Here is an 18,361-nt window from a genome sequence, read left to right on the forward strand (position 1 = left end):
ACTTTGCATCTGTTTGACACCAAGTTCAACTTTGCCCAGTGCGACAACCAGAGACACATCGCCTGTCTTTCGGTACGATAAAAAAACACGACCTTTTAACGGATATTGTCAAGAAATATGGGGCTTTTTAAACGCATTCTTTCGCTTGGAAGCAAGAAGAGCAAGAAGAAACGGCCAGAGATAGTTCACAACGTCGCGGTAGACGAAGTGGGCTGTCGTCCGCAGGCATCCACTGACGACACAGAGGTCGCCGTGAACCTTCTTCTACGCTCATCTTCATCTAGATATGCCGTCGTTTCGGAGATGGATTGCACATCTCTTCCACCCCTTCGTGAGTACTTAGTCGCGGTAATCTACAACGATCTCACGCGTATCTTAGCTCACCCCATCAATGAGGTCTTGATGACCCCCTCAGCATCTACATCGAGCCTTGAGAGTACGAACCTATCACGCAGAGGAACCTACAGTGTCAAGGTTCACCCTCGTGAACAGCACACACCCCGCCAACATCAAATTTGCCAGGAGAATAAGTCTACACCGAGGGCCCTTCTGCATGACACAGACGCCGATTTTAGTCAGCTTACTCGGCTTCGCAGAGATCCGTCGGTCGCTAGTTTGTTAAATATGTATGATGAGCATGGACATTTACCTCCTCAAGCTTTCTCAGATAGCCCTGAGAAACAGGGACGTGCTCAAACGAAACGAAGCGGTTCTACTCTGCGGCAGCTACTCGGCGACCCGAGTAAGACGGATGTTAATGCTACAGAGGGTGATATTTCTTGGGCCGAGCGGTATTTGAGGTCAGTTTCTTCGTTGTCATGAGACAGCTGGTGTTCACGAACGTTGATTCTCAGGGAAGGAAGTAGTGCAGCCACTTCGATGTCCTCGCTCATCCTTCGGACCCCAGATAATCCAGACTACCAGGTCTCTGAAACACACAATCTTTTGATACATGATAACGTTCAGCACGACACCACGATCTCTTCAGACCACGATCTTTCCTCATACTATCTAAACCCTGCAATATCCTCTATGGAGGTCGAGCTCAGTGTGGGCTCAGAGTTGAACCATGCAGAAACCGATAAGACAATATATCAAAACAGCGACCCTAGAACCCCTTCACGAGCTTCTCAAATTTTTGGATTTCTCACCGAGAAACGTCGGTCTCAAGCACCGCAGGATTGCGATCGGTCTCTGCCTGACCCACCCAGTGCATTCAGCTCCCCATCTCAGACTGCACATGAGAATGCTGGGAACGGTCCATATCTAGACCAAGATCCGAAAACCCCCTTTAGGGCCTCACAAGTCTTCAGATTTTTCACGGAGCGCCGCGGATCTCGTCCACCAGAAGACTGCGAAAGGTCTCTACCTGATTTGCCGAGTGTCTTCAGCTCTCCGTCCGACAAGGACTCTACCGAAAGTTCCACTTCACGTTCTCCATCCGATCGCTCTTCATGCAATGCAATGCCGCTTATTCCTGCGACACCCACCCCTACCGCAACTCTCAGTAACCTCGGACACCATCGCTCCCATGCCATTTCTTGTGAATTATCTGAACCAGACTCCAAGACTCAGAAGTATGCATCACAGATTTTGCCTCGAGCCCATTCCCCTTTCGAGACAGGATCAACGACCTGCATTGGCAGTCATGGCGGAGTTATATCTCTCGCTGAGCAGCCAGGTGATACCAGTGACGACGTAACTGAGCTCATACAAGTTCGTAAAGTCAAGGTTATAATGACCGTGCCCACCAAAGTCATTGTGACTGCACCTACCCCTTCGAACAACCCGGAACATAATAAACTTCCCACTCGCATTCCAAGAGGTCCTCGCTCGCTACAAAAGCGTTCTACTCGTAATGGCTTGAAGGAGTATCGACCCAGTCTATTGGATCGTTCCAATTCGAGGTCTACGGTACAGATCACGGATCCGTTTACGCCCACAATATCACATCCCCGCAAACTGCATCGCACATCTTCCTCGACTTCTTTAAATTCTACCGATCGTCATAACTCGGAACCCCTCAAGTATAGAAAGTCGACGACGTCTGGGTTAAGGGAGGCATTGCAAAAGGAAAATAACCTGGGTCTTTGTGTTAAGAATAACCTTCCATTTACCCCAATACGCTCCAATTCTTCGCGATCTTCGCTATTTCGAACTGTTGTAACGCCCTCGTCGTTCAGGCCGCCTCCTGGGGCGATTCCTTCTCCGGCTTCCTCTTCAGAATTGTCTCCGGTAGGCAGACAGATGATGATAGATGCCCGAAACTCGAAGCAAAAACCGAACCACCGGGTAGAAAAGGATTGCAGCAGGAGAAAGACTCCAAAACGAAGTGCTAATGCGGTCTGAATTACGGGTGAAAATGGACGCTGTTTCTTCTCGTGTTCCGATAAATATCTCATTTCAGAGCTATGATTATGACCAAGTTCTCAGTCATTTGTTCTTCCACTCCTTATATCATTATCCTGTGTACTTATATGGATACCAATTGAAGAACGGTCTCAGTCGGTCTCGCTCAATGCTAGTTACCAATCGATGCAATATACATAAGGACAAGCAGATAGATAGTTTTCGCGGCATTGTCCCACACGGGAGTGAACGTAGACGGTCCGAATCAGCGCCGATCTCGATCATGCATCAACGTGATCGCGAGTGAAGACGCGCACGGTGTATACATTGCACTTCGACCATGACCTCCAAGGCAATTCAAGATTTTCTAACGAAACAAATTATCATCGATAAAAATATTGTAGGTCGCCCACTCCTTACTTGGAGCGACGGTAATCATTTGTTTCCCTTCGAAGGTCACATACCGTTCGCTGAGCCGCCAGCAATCTCTTCACGTCAACGACGCCAAAAAGCATGTCCAACTCTTCTAACATACGAATCTTTTCTCATGCTTTGGTTACAGTGAGCTCCACGCTTTCTTGGAACAAATGCGCGCTCAACAACAAAATGTGGCCGCGACCTATTTGGTGAGCGGGGAAGTAGCTCAGGAACAACAAGGAGGATCATTAGACGAGAATAGGATGGATGTGGATGAGGACGGGGGAGAATTTCATGATGGTGACGAATATATCCCCGAGACGAGGATCATGCTGGTTGGAGAGGATGACCTCTCAGGTGCGAGACAGTAACAATGTGATGAACCAGTAAACTGACTGTTACCTCAAACGTCTTTCCAATTTCAGGAACCAAGTCTGAATTTCAATCTATCGATGCCATTTACGTTTACGCTTTATCGCCCTCTCCGATTCACGTACGTTTGTTTGGCTATGTCCCCGTTTTTCATCGAAAGTTCAAACGTGAACGTGTTCCCCAGGATGTCGACCTTTTGTGCGGACCAATGGATGTTGTCAGGAATCTGGATGCACAAGGAGGCTCTAAGTTGGCCGAAATCGTAGGTAAAGTTGTCATGGAAGGTATTCAAGAGGTCAAAGTGCGTCGCCCACCTCCATTATCAATACATAACACGCTAATCGTTGTTATACAAGATCAACCGTAAAGGAAAGGCACCAGAGCTTCCTCCCCATCGATCAATCACCAGTTCGTCAAAAGAACAAACGAAAGAAAAAACTGAGCCTGTGAAGAAAGAACTTAGCAAATCCAAACTCACCGGGAAACTCGACTTCAGTAATGCGAGATCAAAGTCTAACAAAGAGAAGGAAAAAGAGAAGGAAAAACCGACTGCAGAGGCCAAGAAGAAGCCAGCAGAAGCAAAGGTCAAGAAGGAAGAGACGTTGAACCACTTCGAGTCGGCCTCACATAAACGAGAAAGAAACGAAAAAGGAAGCACCGAGAAGGTCACTTCAGGAACGAATCAGGCAAATAATGAAATTTTCTGATCTTCGAGTTAGAAACTAATATCAGATTACTTTAGATACAGAACACCACTTCTGAAACCAAGCGTAAAAGACCTGAAAAGTCCGTGAAGGTTCGTTATAATTGCCCTGTACCTATCTCGTACTCGTTGACACCAGAATGTCAAGCAGAAGAAGGCGAAGGCTATGTTATCCGAGTCAGAGGATGATGTGACTTCCGATGTAAACCGATCGTATGCTACGACCTCCGAAAGCAAGAACAAGGAATTCGCGAAGCCCGTCAAGGTGAATACTCTTTAAAAAGGTTTGCCTCAAATGATGAACTTGAAGCATAATTGCTAAAGACCAAGGACAATATCTCGGAGTCGGGTAACGAATCTTCGAGCGTGAAAGCTAATGTCAGGATCAAGAGACGCACTATTGTCAGTGACGACGAAGAGGAGGAAGTTCCCGTCGCAAAGAAGAAGTCTCTGAAAAGGGCTCAAAAGGTTGCGATCCCCGATTCCGACGATGAACTGAAGGTTATGATGGACGTCGACGATGGTGAAACTCGCCGACTCTTTTTGACGATTGATCTTGCTTAGCCCCCCACAGAACAGGTCATACGAGCTTCTCGGCCGACCGCTAGCAAGGCAGGCCAGAACGAAAAAGAAGAATCGCCTGACCTCAGGCTTGAGGGAGAGATAAATATGGAAGATGACGTTGCTCCAATACCCAAGAAACCACGGAAACCTAAGAAGGTCATTCCGGTTGGGCGTAATGGGCTCAAGAAGAAGCGAGTAATGAAAAGTAGAACAACCACTGATGCGAAAGGTTACATGGGTAAGTCTCACTCATGTTAACTAGTGTTGATTTTCCATTTACGTATTGTCATGTTGTAGTGACTGAAGACTATAGCTCGTACGAGTCAGTAGACGGGGAGGAAGCTCAAACATTATCACTTCCTCCTAAGGGTAAAAAGAGTGGGAAGACAAAAAAAGAAGCGGATAAAGACGATGTCGCAGGCGCTTCAGCGGCGGCTTCGAAGCCTCCTCCAAAGCCTTTAACCAAATCCTCATCGACATCAGGGAAGGCGAAAGGTGACGTCGGAAAAGCAGGTCAACAAAAGGGCATATCACACTTCTTTGGAAAAGGAATTTGAAGGCTAAAGGGTTGCTAGTTCTTTATCTTATCTTATCACCATCCTTGACTACGTAATATATATATTGACTGCCCGAAATGGTAATGACACATCTGTCGCCGCACATGCGAAGCAGTCTTTACAATTCAGGCCACTACGTGTTGGCTAACCCACCGCTAGTTTCGGACGCTCCTTTCCCCAATCATTCACTTGTACACTCTTTACCGCAGAGTCTCCTCGAAGTCGATACCACTCTCATTGGACAAGCTCTGACTTCAACGTAAGTTACGAGATGCAGTCCTACGGTGCCGCCGAAAACGATGAAGGCGGATATGAAAGACCGGATGAGAGAGAGAGCGAGTCTGCTGCGCTTCTTGGGGTGGATAGAGATACTACGGTCAAACAAAATCAGAACTTGGATGGGCATGCAAGTGTTATCAGTTCCGTGAGCAACCTGACCAATACTATCATAGGCAGTGGTATGTACCAGATTCCTTTGTTCCTTTGTACGGGAACTCAAGAGACCATCATTCAAGGGATGCTCACATTCCCTCTTGTGCGTGGTATTTGCCTATATGGAACGAATGCTGACCTACCTTACTATAGGCCATGGCCTCTGCAGGCATCATCCCAGGAATTATCACCTGTATATTTTCAGGGTCTGTAGCCGCTTTTGGACTCCATTTGCTCGCAATCTGCGCAACCAAGACTACTCATAGGCGGTCGTCCTTCTTCGCAGTAGCGCAGCTCACCTTTCCAAAAGCTGCGGTTTTCTTTGATGCGGCAATTGCGATCAAGTGTTTTGGAGTTTCTGTAAGGCAAGTTTTTATGTTTTCTGGACGAATTCGTCACCTCGTCCTTGATACTTACCGTCCATTTTTGTTCCTTAGCTATCTGATCATTATAAAGGGTCTTATGCCCAATGTAGTCGCATCATTATACCACGACTTGACTCCTTCGACAACTGAGCCCCCTGAATGGTCGCTTTCTGGGAGAATTTGGATCAGCCTCTTTATGGCGATTCTCTTGCCTTTGGCTTTCCTTCGCCGTTTGGACAGCCTCCGGCATACTAGTTATGTTGCACTGTTTTCTGTGGGTGAGCATTCACGATGTCATTCTACGTCCACCGTCTGATTCTGTGAACAGCTTACCTTGTGGTCATTGTCGTGCGGTGCTACTTTTGGCCGTTGAAGAATATGCCAAAGCGTGGCGATGTGCACTTGATCAAACTTACCCCACGGTTTATATCGACTTTCCCTGTCCAAGTATTTGCTTTCACTTGTGCGCAGAACGTAAGGACGAGCTGCAGCTTTTCTATCTCCAGGTTAAACTCATCCGATAACACCTGCAGCTGTTCCCTATCTATAACGAGGTCATAGGCAATACACCACAAAGGTTGAATATGGTGATTGGAACTTCCATAGGGTCCGCCGTCGTCACGTACGAGATAATAGCAGTCCTGGGGTACCTGACATTTGGCTCAAATGTATGTTTTTTGATGCCCTTTGAGAAATTTTTACTCATTGCTGTTAAATCTATCCAGGTTGGCGCAAATATCATAGCCATGTACCCGTCCACCTCCCTCTTCATTGCTGTTGGACAATTGGCTATCGTGATCCTCGTATTGTTCTCGTATCCTTTGCAAGTACATCCCTGCAGGAATTGCTTAGACAAAGTCTTCCATGCCGGAGACGTGGCACAAGTTCAGGAAGATGTAGACGACTTTGACCATGCTAGCCATGGCATCTCTCCTCTCAAGCACACGTTAATCACACTAGCGATTGTAGCGAGTGGTTTCACCATTGCGTATTTCGTAGATGACCTGCAAATGGGTAAGTACCCTGAAATCTCATTTTTGGTATGAGTATCTTAGGTCGTTTCAGTTCTGTCATTCGTGGGATCCACCGGTTCAACAACGATCTCGTTCATCCTCCCAGGACTGTTCTATTGGAAGGTCAGTGCTTGCTATAATTTGCTCTGAACAAACACCGTATTCAACATCTGCTCAGCTGTTCCGCGGTGATCCCAGCGCCAAAATGAAGACGTGTGGTGCTATCGCCCTCACGTTCTACGGTGCTTGTATATTCGTCTTTTGGTGCGTTGCGCTCACGACCCAAAGTTATTCCACAGCTAAATGGTTATTTTTCTAGCTTGGGATTCAACATCTATCAAACTACTCGCTCCCTGCCAGCATCCGGTCATTAACTCCCCCATACCTCTCTCTGTACAATAGGGACATATTCTTATTTTAGAGAGCGCTATCTACATGTCAGATTGGTAATTTACAATGCAGCTGAGTACAATGCAAAGGCATTATGAATGCCATAGGGGCAGTGTTTGATAAGGAAGTAAATTCCCACCCGAGAAAGGGAAAGGGAATACGACCCCGAGAGCTTGTTTTCTACTTACCAAGTTACCTCAATGCTCTGATATGTCCTCTGCTGCGCCATTTACCAGAACGCTACGTTTCGAGGATCCCTGAAGGCTGAATTCTCCCTCTCTCTGACCTCATCATGTCGCTTGGTGAGTAGAAAAATCATTGGTTCGTCTACCATATCACTAAAAGACGACATCATCGTCGATACCTTTTCTTCCTTCGCCATCGACAGAACACATAGCGTTTACACCTGCTATACATCCACGCCATCAAATATCTGCATTTTCAGAACCCAACTCTCGGGTACCTTCCCCACCGCCAGTAAAAACCATGCCAGAAAGCCATCCCAACGTTGTCACAGCAAGCTCCAGCGCTACTAGCCTCTTTGCGTCTTCTTCTTCAGATGCAAGCTCAGAGTCACCATCGCCATCCATCACCGATGCAGCTCGCTCATCTTCTCCAACAATGTCGTTAAACGGATCACAATTGCAGAATGGAGAGCCCGCAACCCAGCCAAGTCAAGTTCCCGACGTTGACCCCCAAATCCTTGAGGCACTTCGAAATAAAGACCGTTTATATGTTTTGAAATTAGGAGAATTAATGGAAGGGCTGATTATCGATCGAAAGTGAGTAGCTTGTTTGGCGTCGGCTTGGGGGTTTGCCATCAAGACCTGGCTAGAATATCAATCCTGATTTATTTGCACCTTTCTATCTCAGCAGACAACGAGTGGAATTATTGCCGTCAACATCTTATCAGAGAATGCTTGTGCATCGCTGCTCCGCATACTACAAGTTGACGCCAGATTCTGATCAAATCAGCAAGATGATCTATGTTTCCTTGACTTCGGAAAGTAGAATGTATGTCGTCGCTCAGGCTCACCTCCCTAGTTCATATTGACTCAAGTTCTATCACCCAGTCCGCTCAAGAGACTCGCTGATCTTGTGCCAGCTGAACCCATGGCACAGCCCGCCTTCAAGATCATGCGAAGGACACAGCAAGGCCGCAAGCCTCACTCCTCTACAAGCTCGGTGACTGGCGAGGAAGCCGACTTGTCTGACATGGAGCCATCTGAAGCGGGCAGTATGGGCGGGAGAAGTAGTGCAGCAGGCGGAAGTCACCAAAAGCGGATGACGATTGAAGAAAGAGAAGCTGCCTACCAGGAGGCACGCTCTCGTATATTCAATGATTACGAAGAAAGAGGGAGAGACAGGGAACCAAGTGCCAGCTCGTCTACTCTCAGTCTTTCCGCATCAAATAGCGGAGGCAGCGTTGGGGATGTGGACGATTCATCAAACTCTTTAGCAACCGAAAGTGAACGTTCGGGACCTTCGTTCGCTCGTCGTTCCGCCAATATGTCAACCCCTTCCAGTTCTCGCTCTTACAGAACTGGATTTACGTCTAATGGATCTGGCAGCTCACGCGATTCTCGAGCTGCTTCGCCATCCTTCACTTACGCGTCGTTATATGAACCAGCGGTCTCCTCAGCACCGCCATACGATCCCTCTGCAACGGGTTATCCCCCTACATCGTACATGTACCATTATCAACAACCCTCTAATGCACCTTATCCCCATTATCCGTATTATCCATACCCTTATGCGCACATACCTCCGCCTTCCCAAAATACAGCTGAGGCGTCCACTCCCTCTGAGATGTACTCTTCACAACCCCCACCCGCCATGATGTACGGTCCTCCGTACATGTGGCCCTCTCCACCTAATCAACCACCAATCCATACGGTGTCTCCCGTACAGCACCAGAATTCGAGTAGTGGACAAATTCCTGGCGTCCCCCAGCCGCCTCAGCCCCAGCCTGCTCAATCCCAACAGCAGTATTATATGCCGCCTCCGCCGCACGGTTATTATCCCATGCCAGGGTATTACACACCACCCGCTGGGCAACCAATGCATCACCCGCCTCCACCCGGTGCACCTCAGTTCTTCGATGATACTCGAATCATGAACAGCTCGGTACCTGGCAATGGTAACAGCAATCTTTACATGGGGGGCGAAGATTATTCTCAGAGAAGTGGAGGCCACGGCGCCGGATTCAATAATAGAAACAATGGACGAGGTGGCTATGCTTCAGGAAAGACTCGTGGTGGCGTTCCAGCAAGATCCGCGTGGAGCTATGGTCCTGGTATCGGCATGGGTGGCATGCCAATTGGCAGTGGGAACAGTTCTTCGTCTTCCAGCGTCAATGGAGAGGCAGTTGGCCCAAGATTTAATAGTTCGATGAGACGAATATCCAATACAAGTGCTGGCAGCTCAGGACAGTACCGCTCCTCATCTGCTGGAGACGAGGCAGCGTCGCAAACGGTCCGTACTTGCCTTTCACGCAACCTTTTCTGTGACTTCTAACGTTTATAATTCCCTTATTTTCAGTCGTCGACGTCGTCGTCGTCACGGCGAACATATACGTCTACCACGTCGTCGCAACATCCCTTACCAGCGCGACCGGATTGGGCTGTAGGACTCAAGCCCGACCTCAATCACTTGCATAACGGTTCACGAAATTTATCGCCAATATCTCCACCTAGATCGGTGAACGGAGGCTCATCGCATTCAAATTCGCCTCGTACCCGGGGCCCGCAAGACCAAACGACGCTTCCAATACTCCAAGCAAACGACTTCCCTCCGCTCACGTCAATACCCTCCGAGAAACGTTCATCTGCGCCGGCTGTAGGCGGTGCCTGGACAAATGCTGCCAGTCGCTCACTCCTTATGACGCCGCCAACTGGGCACGGAGGGCAAGGTAATGTTCACCACACATCCCAAGCCCCTGCCCTTCAGCTGGGACAGCATTCAATCGCTCATAACAACGACGCAGTCCAGAGGCTTGAGGATAACAGCAGTTATGAGAGGCCTCCACCAAAGGCGACAGAATTATACGACCCCAAAGCAGGGAGTAAACGTGGCAGACCAAACAACGGTATGCATGCAGGGCAAGCCATGGGACGAGGCAGTTTCTCTCCTCCCGAAACGGACATTGCCGAGCAACTTGGTTCAATGTCATTGAGTGGCGATCCGGGACCTCAGCAACCTTTGTCCTACCCTCCGGCTGGGCTATCATGATGTTCGCTATGGGCCCTGCAATTACAGAGGTAAAAGTGTTTACGTGGGTGAGCAGTGTTAGTGTGTATTGGTTTGTGTGAAGTGCCCTGTTGTCTGTCTGTCATTACCCTGTCGCTTTGCTGTCGAGTTCTTATCCCTGTCTATCTCTATTATCGGTTTCTCCCCTTCATACATACTGCTCGCCTTTTCTTCCTGACTTGGCTACAGTATGTGTTCGATTCAGCTTCTACTTGTTCCTTATGCTGCGAGTATTTACATACATTAGTCCATAGATTTCAAAGCAAAGAGATCAAATTGTACCTATTCTTCATACACACCGGCCCCCGGTCCGGCGAGTTTCCTCGCTCCACTCAGGTCACAGGTGAAGGTGATGCATATGCTCGAATGCTCGAAGAAACCAGCCATATTTGCTCTTATAGTGATCGGCCCCCCAGGATACATGCAGAGGGACCATATCTTTAACCCGAGTGTTCCGAGTCAAAAGTCCCGAGATCTCCTCCCATCCCTCCTCAGCTTTTAAGAGCTTACCACACTAATCCTGGAAGCACTTATGGCACCTCTGTTTCTCGGATTCGATTTGTCCACTCAGCAGCTCAAGGCCGTTGTAGTCCAAGAAGACTGTACGATTATCCACGAGTCCTCGGTTCACTTCGATAACGATCTTCCAAGCTATGGGACAGTCAATGGTGCTATCAAGGGTCCGGACGATGGAGAAGTCACCTCTCCTGTTGCAATGTGGTTGGATGCCTTCGATCTCTTGATGGAGAGGATGAAGAAAGCGGACTTGGATTTTGCTTCGATTACAGCTATATCTGGTGCCGGCCAGGTATGCGACTAGTTTATACCGAGTGTAGGGCTTATCGTCAATGTCACAGCAACATGGATCAGTCTACTGGTCGCAAGGCGCGACAGATATATTGGCCACACTTGATCCATCCGAAAACCTCTCTTCACAGTTGTCACCGCGAGCTTTTTCGTATCAGAAGGCACCAATATGGCAAGATTCTTCGACAACCAGAGAATGCCAGGAAATTGAAGATGCTATTGGAGGTCCTCAGGAACTAGCTGACATCTCAGGTAGTCGAGCGTATCATAGGTTCACGGGTACCCAGATTGCCAGAGTGAGTACTCCTTCAATTTATAGGACGCACGGCGCGTTGAATCACCTAGATCCGCCGTATGTTCCCAGAGGTGTATCAAGCCACCTCTCGTGTTTCCCTTGTGTCGTCGTTCATTCCGTCGTTATTTCTTGGTACCATCGCACCTATCGAAATATCGGATGCTAGTGGAATGAACTTAATGGATGTTCTTAGTTGCAAATGGGACGATAGACTCCTCAAAATCTGTGGCGGCACAGAACTCCGTTCAAAACTCGGTCCGGAACCCGCGGCAGGCGGGAGTTTCCTCGGAAAAATTAGCTCCTGGTGGACTCAAAGATGGGGCTTCAATCCAGGTATGTGTGTTGATCTTTTTCTGGGGACAATCTCGGCCTGAAACTTTCTCCAGACTGTATCATCGCACCTTTCACTGGAGACAATCCAGCCACCGTAGCAGCTCTCTCCTTCCCTGGCGATGCTCTACTCTCCCTGGGAACTTCCACAACATTCTTACTGTCCATCCCGCCTGCCGATTCTCCCCCGAAAAGATTTACGACGTCCCATCTCCTATCCCATCCCACAGATGCGCCGCATGCACAAATCGCTATGCTTTGTTACAAGAATGGTGCTCTCGCTCGAGAGCAGGTCCGTGATCAGTATGCTGAGAAGGATTGGTCCAGATACAATGCACTCCTCGAAGCAACGTCTCCAGGTGCTGACGGACATCTGGGAATATATTTCCCGTTACCAGAAATCATCCCACCCGGAGTCCAAGGCAATTACTTTTTCAAGACGTCTACCTTACCCCCAGTCCCGGTGAATGCCGATGCGATCCCAAGCAATGCCCATCCAAGAATGATTTTGGAATCCCAATTCCTCTCCATCAAGTCCCGCATCGCAGCCATCCTTCCTCCCGATTCGCCTCCTCTACAACGGTTGGTCGTCACGGGTGGATCCTCCGCCAACCAAACCATTCGACAGCTCGCTGCAGATCTGTTCAATATGAAAGTCTATGTCAGTAAGACTAAGGAAGCTGCTGGAATGGGTGGCGCCCTTCTTGCGAAGTTTGCCTGGTGGAAAGCTCAGGACGCCAATAGCTTGGGAACTTTTGAGGAAATGATTGCACAGAGCGGAAGCGAAGCACTGAACCACAAGTGTGTTGCTGAACCGCGACTTGACCGCGATGTCTATGAGCGTCTGGTTGAGCCGTACCGATCTTGTGAAGACGCGGCTATTCGATTGTGGGCTGGTCAGAGTACTTGAGCTAGTTCTCGTCAGTTGGTCTGGATCCACCGGTACCTTTAGTATTTTTGGGATGATCTCTTGATTAGAGTGTATGTGTGGTGATACATGTCTAATTTCTGTGATACGATGAGCTCAAGTTGTAGTACTGAGTACATATTATACGATCTGATTCTCACTCAGAGTTCCCAGTGTAGGCTATAGAGTCTAGTGCCGTGTGACATCTGCGTACGGCCGTAGGAAACTATATATTTGGATTATACCACCAGGGCTTCACATGCTCAGAAACCTTTTCTTTCGCCGACCCTCACATCAACATCTCTGTTACTCTCATCTATTCCGACCGACGGGAAGGCATTCTTCAAAATCACGCGTAATTCAATCCAGGCTAATGTCAGGGAGCGCTTCGGGTGAAAAAGAGGCTCTAGACAACATAGGAATTTCATCAGAGAGACCTACAAAACGTGCTAAAACCGAGCACCCGCTACTCTCAATAAAAGGCGAAAATAATAATGCCGATAGTTCTACTAAAGAAGAATCTTCCGGCAGTCAGAGGGTAGAGTCTACTAATAGGGGAAAGGAAAAGGCACAGGAGGATAAGAAAAATCCCGGACGACGAAGGCGGGGACGGGAAGAGGGACCCAGGGGTGCAGTAGCGACAGGACCAAAAGAGCCTCGCCTTCCAAAGAGACAGACTGCAATACTACTCGGATTTTGTGGGTCCAGATATCACGGCATGCAGTTGTGGGTTTAATTTATAAATTTTCGTGAGCCATTACTTATTCTGCGACGTAGCCAGAGAACTCAACCTGGACTTCCAGAGCAACGAACAATCGAAGGGGAACTTTTCAAAGCATTGATTGCTGCTGGTGCTGTCTCCAAGGATAATGCAGACGATCCTCTCAAGGTATCCCCTTCGTTATTGTTCCAACCACTACTCTCTCGCTGATATTGCATCAGGTTAATTTTGCGAGAGCTGCTCGAACCGATGCTGGCGTACATGCTGTCGGAAACGTCGTCTCAATGAAAATGATCACAGAAGCTCCCGGTGTCGACAACATGTTGAATCGCATCAACGAATTGCTGCCTCCAGAAATCCGTATTTGGGATCTCGTAGGTATTAGCTGTATTTTGATGGCTCACATTTGTACTCAATCAATTCCCAACCAGCAACGCGTTCAAAACTCATTCAACGCCCGTATGTGAGTAAAGTACCAGATTTGACATTCAGCCCGTGCTTGAATTGGTTTCAGACTCTGCGATGGGCGCAAATACACTTACTTTTTCCCTTCATATCTTCTCATCCCTCCGAAGCCTGGTTGCGCTCTAGATAAAGGATTCAAGGAATACGCAGCTTCAATCTCACAAGATGTCGCATACACGTCTGATCCATTTTGGGACGTTCCTGGTGTAGAAAAAAGTGTGGCAGAGGAGGATTTCACGCGAAAACGTGCATGGAGAGCCTCTCCGGCTCACATCGAACGCCTGCGTGAAATCGTGAAGAAATTTGAACGAACCCATAATTTCCATAATTTCACCGTTACTCAGGACCCGAAGGATAAGTCAAATAATAGATATATGAAGAACCTTGAGGTAAGGGATGAACTCTTTATTGAACAATTCAGATCTTGACGACCCTTTCACAGGTTTTAGACCCCGCCGTTTATGGCGAGACAGAGTGGATTGCAGTAGAGCTCAACGGGCAGAGCTTTATGCTCCATCAGGTTCGATCATATCTGCTTTTTCTTAATAAGCTTCGCTGAAGTGCCTCTGGATCTTCCAGATAGTGAGTTCCTTCTTAAGAGTCTCATAACGAGGCTTATTGAACACCCCAAACAGCGGAAAATGATGTTTGCACTCGTCATGATTTGTAGAACGCAAACTCCTTCCACTGTCATCGACCAGGTCCGTCCATCCCAGTGTTGTCTTCAACCGTACTCATTTGCCTGCGACATGCGTAGCTTTATACCCTTACAACTGTACATATACCGAAAATGCCTGCCCTCGGACTATTGCTCGAGTATCCTGTTTTCGACCTATACAGCAAGAAGCTCGCCGACGCCAACGAGAAGCTGGATGGCCCTTCCGATCCCCAATATCGTCACCCCATCAGTTTCGAGAAGTATTCAGAACAGATGAATGCGTTCAAACAGAAATACATTTACAATAATATGAGAGATATAGAAGACCGGAAAGCTCTGTGAGCAAGAAGACAGTTTTTGTTTCGAAGATCTGTGTTCATCCCATTTTCGATAGGTTCGATGCATGGATACGTTCAGTGGACGGTTATGGAGGAGGAGACTTACTTTACTTCAATCCTACAGGGACTATTCCCGAAGTTTCGGTGGTGAAAAAAGGAGAGAAGAGGGAAAGACCGTTCAGGGAACAGAGAAAATTCAATATGACTAGCTTTGCGGAGGATGATCATGGGAGAATGGAGGCGGACGAGCAGCCTGACGACGTTGATATAGATCGGCCGTTGAGTAAGAAGGAAAGGGAAGGAGCTGAGGGCTGAACACCGTGAAATTACAGGTTAAAGGCTAGAATACAATTATAGATTATATTATATGCGAAATGGGATGAGATAGCAATTTTATAGCGGCTTTACGATTGGAATTTACGCATAGTCTGAATCTCGTCAAGTAGTGCTTGTAACCGGTCGTCATCTATCTTCACTAGGCTGTAGAAGGAAAGGTGAAATGAGATGGGAAAGCAATTTATAAAATCTGTATACCTAGGAATCACACTTTTGGCTTCCTCTGCGTCCGCTGGGCACAGATTGGCGATCTGAGCTGTCTCGAACTGTGTGAGAGCTGGCTCCCTTCGTAATGTCCTGTAGCATATGCTGTGAATAAAAGCTCCGAGAACAGTCTGGACACGCAGACACACTCTCGAACTGCGCTGGCCGAGTCTGTAGTATTGAATTTCGTGAAGGTCTTGACGTACTCCAAAGTTTTGTTATAAACACTTGATGCGAAACGCAAATCAGAATAAGGAGGCTTTGTCTTTATGAGTCTTTTCGTACGCAGTATCGGGGGCGTCCTTGTCTCGATTTTCCAGCAGATATTTGACTTCTGATATGAGCAAGCAACCGGCATTATTGAACTCTGGAACCATTGCAGTAAGAGGCACTCTTAACCAAAATCAAGATACTGGAGCGCACCTGGTCCGAGTTTCAACGCAGCAGCATCCTCATCCTCGGTCTGTGGACGATGGCGAAGTCGTGTAGTCATTCTGGACGCTGGAAGAGATGCCTTTTACCATGGCCATGGCCTATTCCCTATTCCCACGATTCACGACGTTTCGACGCGCGTCCCTCTGATTTGTAGTACGCTTTCTCCTCCTTCCTTCTCGATGTCATCAACAGAACAACTTCTTACACAAGCAGACGCTGCCTCAAAAACGGATACTCGACGTGCAGAATCTCTCTACAAGCAAATTCTCTCTCTTCAAAAACCATCACCAACTGAGGGCGATGAACGATTGGTGCAAACGCTACGAGATCAAGAGACGGCGTTGGTAAAACTTGGGCAACTTTATCGCGATCAGAAGTGTGTCTTTACTCCAGAATCAATATGACTTTCTGATCAACGTGTTTTACAGGAATGCAAAGGGTGTAGCCGAAATAATAACACAATCTCGGACTTTTATGTCCTCCACTGCAAAGGCGAAGACAGCCAAACTTAGTGAGGAAACGTGATAAACACGCATTATGTCTCTAATGGCCGATGGCGATCAGTTCGAACCCTGCTCGACTACTTCAACACCATTCCGGGCAGTCAAGATGTGCAGATGACCACCCTGAAAGAGAATATCGAGTGGGCTAAACGAGAGAAGCGAGTTTTCTTGAAGCATAGTTTGGAGACAAGATTAGCGAGCTTGTCAGTACTCCCATATCCTTGTGATTCTCGAACTGATTGCGCATTCCTAGACAACTCGAAGTACAGCAATACAAGCCTGCGCTAGCCCTCATTGATTCCTTACTCACTGAGCTTAGACGACTTGACGATAAGATGATATTGACTGAAGTCCACCTTCTGGAGAGTAGAGTGTATCGAGGGATAGGAAATCTGGCGAAGGCCAAGGTTGGGGGTGCTCCTGGTTGCAGTGATTAGTACTAACGGACGGTATGACCTTATAGGCAGCTCTTACATCCTCTCGCACAGCCGCAAACTCGATATATTGTCCGCCTCATCTACAAGCCGCACTCGACCTCCAATCCGGTATGCATTATCGGACCTAACAGATCGACTTATCAATCGCTCTTGCAGGAATCTTACACGCTGAAGACAAAGATTACACCACTGCCTATTCCTACTTCTTCGAGGCTTTCGAAAGCTTCTCTTCGCAAGGTGACGATGATGGCAAAGCGCTCGGAGCCCTCAAGTATATGCTTCTCTGCAAGGTCATGCTGAACTTGGCAAGTGTACTTCACTCCGAATAACCGGAAAATTGTTCATACGCCTCTACAGCCAGAAGACGTAACGTCACTGCTTTCAATCAAACTTGCCGTGAAGTACGCGCAACTGCGTGAAGTCGAGAGTATGCGCGCTGTGGCTCGCGCACATCAAGATCGAAATCTTGCAGATTTTGAGAAGGCGCTCAAAGAATACAAAAATGGTACGGTGGCCCCCCAACGTTTCCTCGATGCTAATGGTCCTCTCAAACGTTTCCTCAACCGCTAATGGTCTCACAGAGCTCTCCTCCGATCCGACAATCCGCTCGCACCTCTCCGATCTCTACGACGCGTTACTTCAACAGAATCTATTGAGGATAATAGAACCTTACTCTGTCGTAGACGTTGAATTCATCGCCGAATCTGTGGGACAAGGCCGACAAAGTGTCGAGACTAAGTGAGCACTCCGAACCATGATTGAAGCTTCTGCGCTGATGTTGTTGCTCTTCTCAGACTCTCCCAGATGATTCTCGATAAGGTTTTCCATGGGGTATTAGATCAAGGCCGGGGATGTCTCCTTGTCTATGATGAGCCCAAACCCGACGTGAGTTGATTTCGATTGTATGATGCTCCTCTCAACACATCTATCACTATCACAGAACATGTACGGTACAGCTATTGAGACATTAGGAGAAGTAAGCAAGGTCGTGGAATCACTGTACGACAAGGTATGTCTTTGGAGGATATATCTGTACACGTCGCTAATAGTAATCAACACACTGTTAGACCGTGACTATCGCGTAGCGTATCTACATTGACAATACATGCATCGAAAAGACTCGATTATCACGCTTTCTAACAGACTGAGACGTCTGGTTGCTGTCTCCTGTGCACTTCCCGAACCTATTTGTCCCCGCCGCTCAAGAACTTTGCCTCGTCTCGAGAAAGAATTTACAACTCCCGGAGAGATGGAACAGTAGATTGCCAGCTTTTTTTTATCGTAATTATTGACTTCTGCGTCTCCTCCACCTCCCTTCCCTCACCCGCCATCTTCTCAGCGTGGCCGCAAAGCATGGTCGATTGATCCTCCGTGTATTACGCGCAAATCTGCAAGGCTCTTGTCATACGGCTTATTTTTTTCCTTGGATGCTCACAAACTCCGGTCTTCCTTTTGGAGAGAAGGTCCACCACCAGCCTTTTCATAATTCAGTTAAAACGGTGCCAGTAGTGATT

General features: G+C 47.8%; 8 protein-coding genes across 8 annotated transcripts; 7 read left to right on the top strand and 1 right to left on the bottom strand.

Annotated features, from left to right (window-relative positions):
* Window positions 1–6: 6 nt before the first annotated feature.
* E1B28_007687 (uncharacterized protein) lies at window positions 7–2,561 on the top strand. The gene is made up of 3 exons (XM_043152451.1): window positions 7–331; window positions 380–800; window positions 855–2,561. The coding sequence occupies exons 1-3, from the start codon at window positions 118–120 to the stop codon at window positions 2,347–2,349; spliced, it is 2,130 nt and encodes a 709-aa protein (XP_043010537.1). The 5' UTR covers window positions 7–117; the 3' UTR covers window positions 2,350–2,561.
* Window positions 2,562–2,665: 104 nt separating this feature from the next.
* On the top strand, window positions 2,666–5,038 carry E1B28_007688 (uncharacterized protein). The gene is made up of 11 exons (XM_043152452.1): window positions 2,666–2,749; window positions 2,805–2,860; window positions 2,912–3,123; window positions 3,192–3,259; window positions 3,323–3,439; window positions 3,495–3,824; window positions 3,881–3,934; window positions 3,993–4,106; window positions 4,166–4,364; window positions 4,416–4,643; window positions 4,703–5,038. Exons 1-11 carry the CDS (start codon window positions 2,690–2,692, stop codon window positions 4,960–4,962), a joined length of 1,698 nt encoding a protein of 565 aa, XP_043010538.1. The 5' UTR covers window positions 2,666–2,689; the 3' UTR covers window positions 4,963–5,038.
* A 44-nt stretch (window positions 5,039–5,082) lies between these two features.
* E1B28_007689 (uncharacterized protein) lies at window positions 5,083–7,253 on the top strand. The gene is made up of 10 exons (XM_043152453.1): window positions 5,083–5,420; window positions 5,478–5,497; window positions 5,548–5,759; window positions 5,832–6,037; window positions 6,088–6,233; window positions 6,293–6,427; window positions 6,485–6,773; window positions 6,825–6,895; window positions 6,951–7,036; window positions 7,092–7,253. The coding sequence occupies exons 1-10, from the start codon at window positions 5,234–5,236 to the stop codon at window positions 7,144–7,146; spliced, it is 1,407 nt and encodes a 468-aa protein (XP_043010539.1). The 5' UTR covers window positions 5,083–5,233; the 3' UTR covers window positions 7,147–7,253.
* A 99-nt stretch (window positions 7,254–7,352) lies between these two features.
* Window positions 7,353–10,707, top strand: E1B28_007690 (uncharacterized protein). The gene is made up of 5 exons (XM_043152454.1): window positions 7,353–7,464; window positions 7,551–7,944; window positions 8,036–8,176; window positions 8,236–9,637; window positions 9,704–10,707. Exons 1-5 carry the CDS (start codon window positions 7,455–7,457, stop codon window positions 10,391–10,393), a joined length of 2,637 nt encoding a protein of 878 aa, XP_043010540.1. The 5' UTR covers window positions 7,353–7,454; the 3' UTR covers window positions 10,394–10,707.
* A 236-nt stretch (window positions 10,708–10,943) lies between these two features.
* On the top strand, window positions 10,944–12,753 carry E1B28_007691 (uncharacterized protein; the record flags this gene model as incomplete). Its single annotated transcript, XM_043152455.1, has 4 exons — window positions 10,944–11,219; window positions 11,269–11,514; window positions 11,564–11,846; window positions 11,900–12,753. 4 exons carry the CDS (start codon window positions 10,944–10,946, stop codon window positions 12,751–12,753), a joined length of 1,659 nt encoding a protein of 552 aa, XP_043010541.1.
* A 370-nt stretch (window positions 12,754–13,123) lies between these two features.
* Window positions 13,124–15,247, top strand: E1B28_007692 (uncharacterized protein; the record flags this gene model as incomplete). Its single annotated transcript, XM_043152456.1, has 9 exons — window positions 13,124–13,476; window positions 13,528–13,639; window positions 13,693–13,845; window positions 13,903–13,934; window positions 13,986–14,325; window positions 14,379–14,456; window positions 14,572–14,637; window positions 14,694–14,932; window positions 14,989–15,247. The coding sequence occupies 9 exons, from the start codon at window positions 13,124–13,126 to the stop codon at window positions 15,245–15,247; spliced, it is 1,632 nt and encodes a 543-aa protein (XP_043010542.1).
* E1B28_007693 (uncharacterized protein) lies at window positions 15,239–16,045 on the bottom strand. The gene is made up of 5 exons (XM_043152457.1): window positions 15,896–16,045; window positions 15,758–15,839; window positions 15,622–15,699; window positions 15,467–15,565; window positions 15,239–15,412 (listed from the first exon to the last, which is right to left on the bottom strand). The coding sequence occupies exons 1-5, from the start codon at window positions 15,963–15,965 to the stop codon at window positions 15,337–15,339; spliced, it is 405 nt and encodes a 134-aa protein (XP_043010543.1). The 5' UTR covers window positions 15,966–16,045; the 3' UTR covers window positions 15,239–15,336.
* A 12-nt stretch (window positions 16,046–16,057) lies between these two features.
* Window positions 16,058–17,932, top strand: E1B28_007694 (uncharacterized protein; the record flags this gene model as incomplete). Its single annotated transcript, XM_043152458.1, has 11 exons — window positions 16,058–16,283; window positions 16,336–16,418; window positions 16,472–16,613; window positions 16,664–16,817; window positions 16,874–16,955; window positions 17,004–17,152; window positions 17,205–17,352; window positions 17,429–17,585; window positions 17,642–17,732; window positions 17,788–17,856; window positions 17,915–17,932. The coding sequence occupies exons 1-11, from the start codon at window positions 16,087–16,089 to the stop codon at window positions 17,930–17,932; spliced, it is 1,290 nt and encodes a 429-aa protein (XP_043010544.1). The 5' UTR covers window positions 16,058–16,086.
* Window positions 17,933–18,361: the final 429 nt, after the last annotated feature.

This window comes from Marasmius oreades, chromosome 4, assembly GCF_018924745.1.
Source record: "Marasmius oreades isolate 03SP1 chromosome 4, whole genome shotgun sequence".
In the NCBI taxonomy this organism is placed as follows: domain Eukaryota; kingdom Fungi; phylum Basidiomycota; class Agaricomycetes; order Agaricales; family Marasmiaceae; genus Marasmius; species Marasmius oreades.

Bases quoted from the DNA above. Each gene is read 5' to 3' on its own strand.
- E1B28_007687 (XM_043152451.1), top strand. From the start codon at position 118: ATGGGGCTTTTTAAACGCATTCTTTCGCTTGGAAGCAAGAAGAGCAAG. The intron at 332-379 runs GTGAGTACTTAG...CGCGTATCTTAG, and splicing joins CACATCTCTTCCACCCCTTC to CTCACCCCATCAATGAGGTC. The intron at 801-854 runs GTCAGTTTCTTC...GTTGATTCTCAG, and splicing joins TGGGCCGAGCGGTATTTGAG to GGAAGGAAGTAGTGCAGCCA.
- E1B28_007688 (XM_043152452.1), top strand. From the start codon at position 2,690: ATGACCTCCAAGGCAATTCAAGATTTTCTAACGAAACAAATTATCATC. The intron at 2,750-2,804 runs GTAGGTCGCCCA...TTCCCTTCGAAG, and splicing joins TTATCATCGATAAAAATATT to GTCACATACCGTTCGCTGAG. The intron at 3,935-3,992 runs GTTCGTTATAAT...AATGTCAAGCAG, and splicing joins GACCTGAAAAGTCCGTGAAG to AAGAAGGCGAAGGCTATGTT.
- E1B28_007689 (XM_043152453.1), top strand. From the start codon at position 5,234: ATGCAGTCCTACGGTGCCGCCGAAAACGATGAAGGCGGATATGAAAGA. The intron at 5,760-5,831 runs GCAAGTTTTTAT...TTTGTTCCTTAG, and splicing joins TGTTTTGGAGTTTCTGTAAG to CTATCTGATCATTATAAAGG. The intron at 6,234-6,292 runs GTAAGGACGAGC...TAACACCTGCAG, and splicing joins CTTTCACTTGTGCGCAGAAC to CTGTTCCCTATCTATAACGA.
- E1B28_007690 (XM_043152454.1), top strand. The intron at 8,177-8,235 runs GTATGTCGTCGC...TCTATCACCCAG, and splicing joins TTGACTTCGGAAAGTAGAAT to TCCGCTCAAGAGACTCGCTG. The intron at 9,638-9,703 runs GTCCGTACTTGC...CCTTATTTTCAG, and splicing joins ACGAGGCAGCGTCGCAAACG to TCGTCGACGTCGTCGTCGTC.
- E1B28_007693 (XM_043152457.1), bottom strand. From the start codon at position 15,965: ATGACTACACGACTTCGCCATCGTCCACAGACCGAGGATGAGGATGCT. The intron at 15,700-15,757 runs GTACGAAAAGAC...TTTCGCATCAAG, and splicing joins AAGGACGCCCCCGATACTGC to TGTTTATAACAAAACTTTGG. The intron at 15,566-15,621 runs GTGTGTCTGCGT...CATATGCTACAG, and splicing joins TCGGCCAGCGCAGTTCGAGA to GACATTACGAAGGGAGCCAG.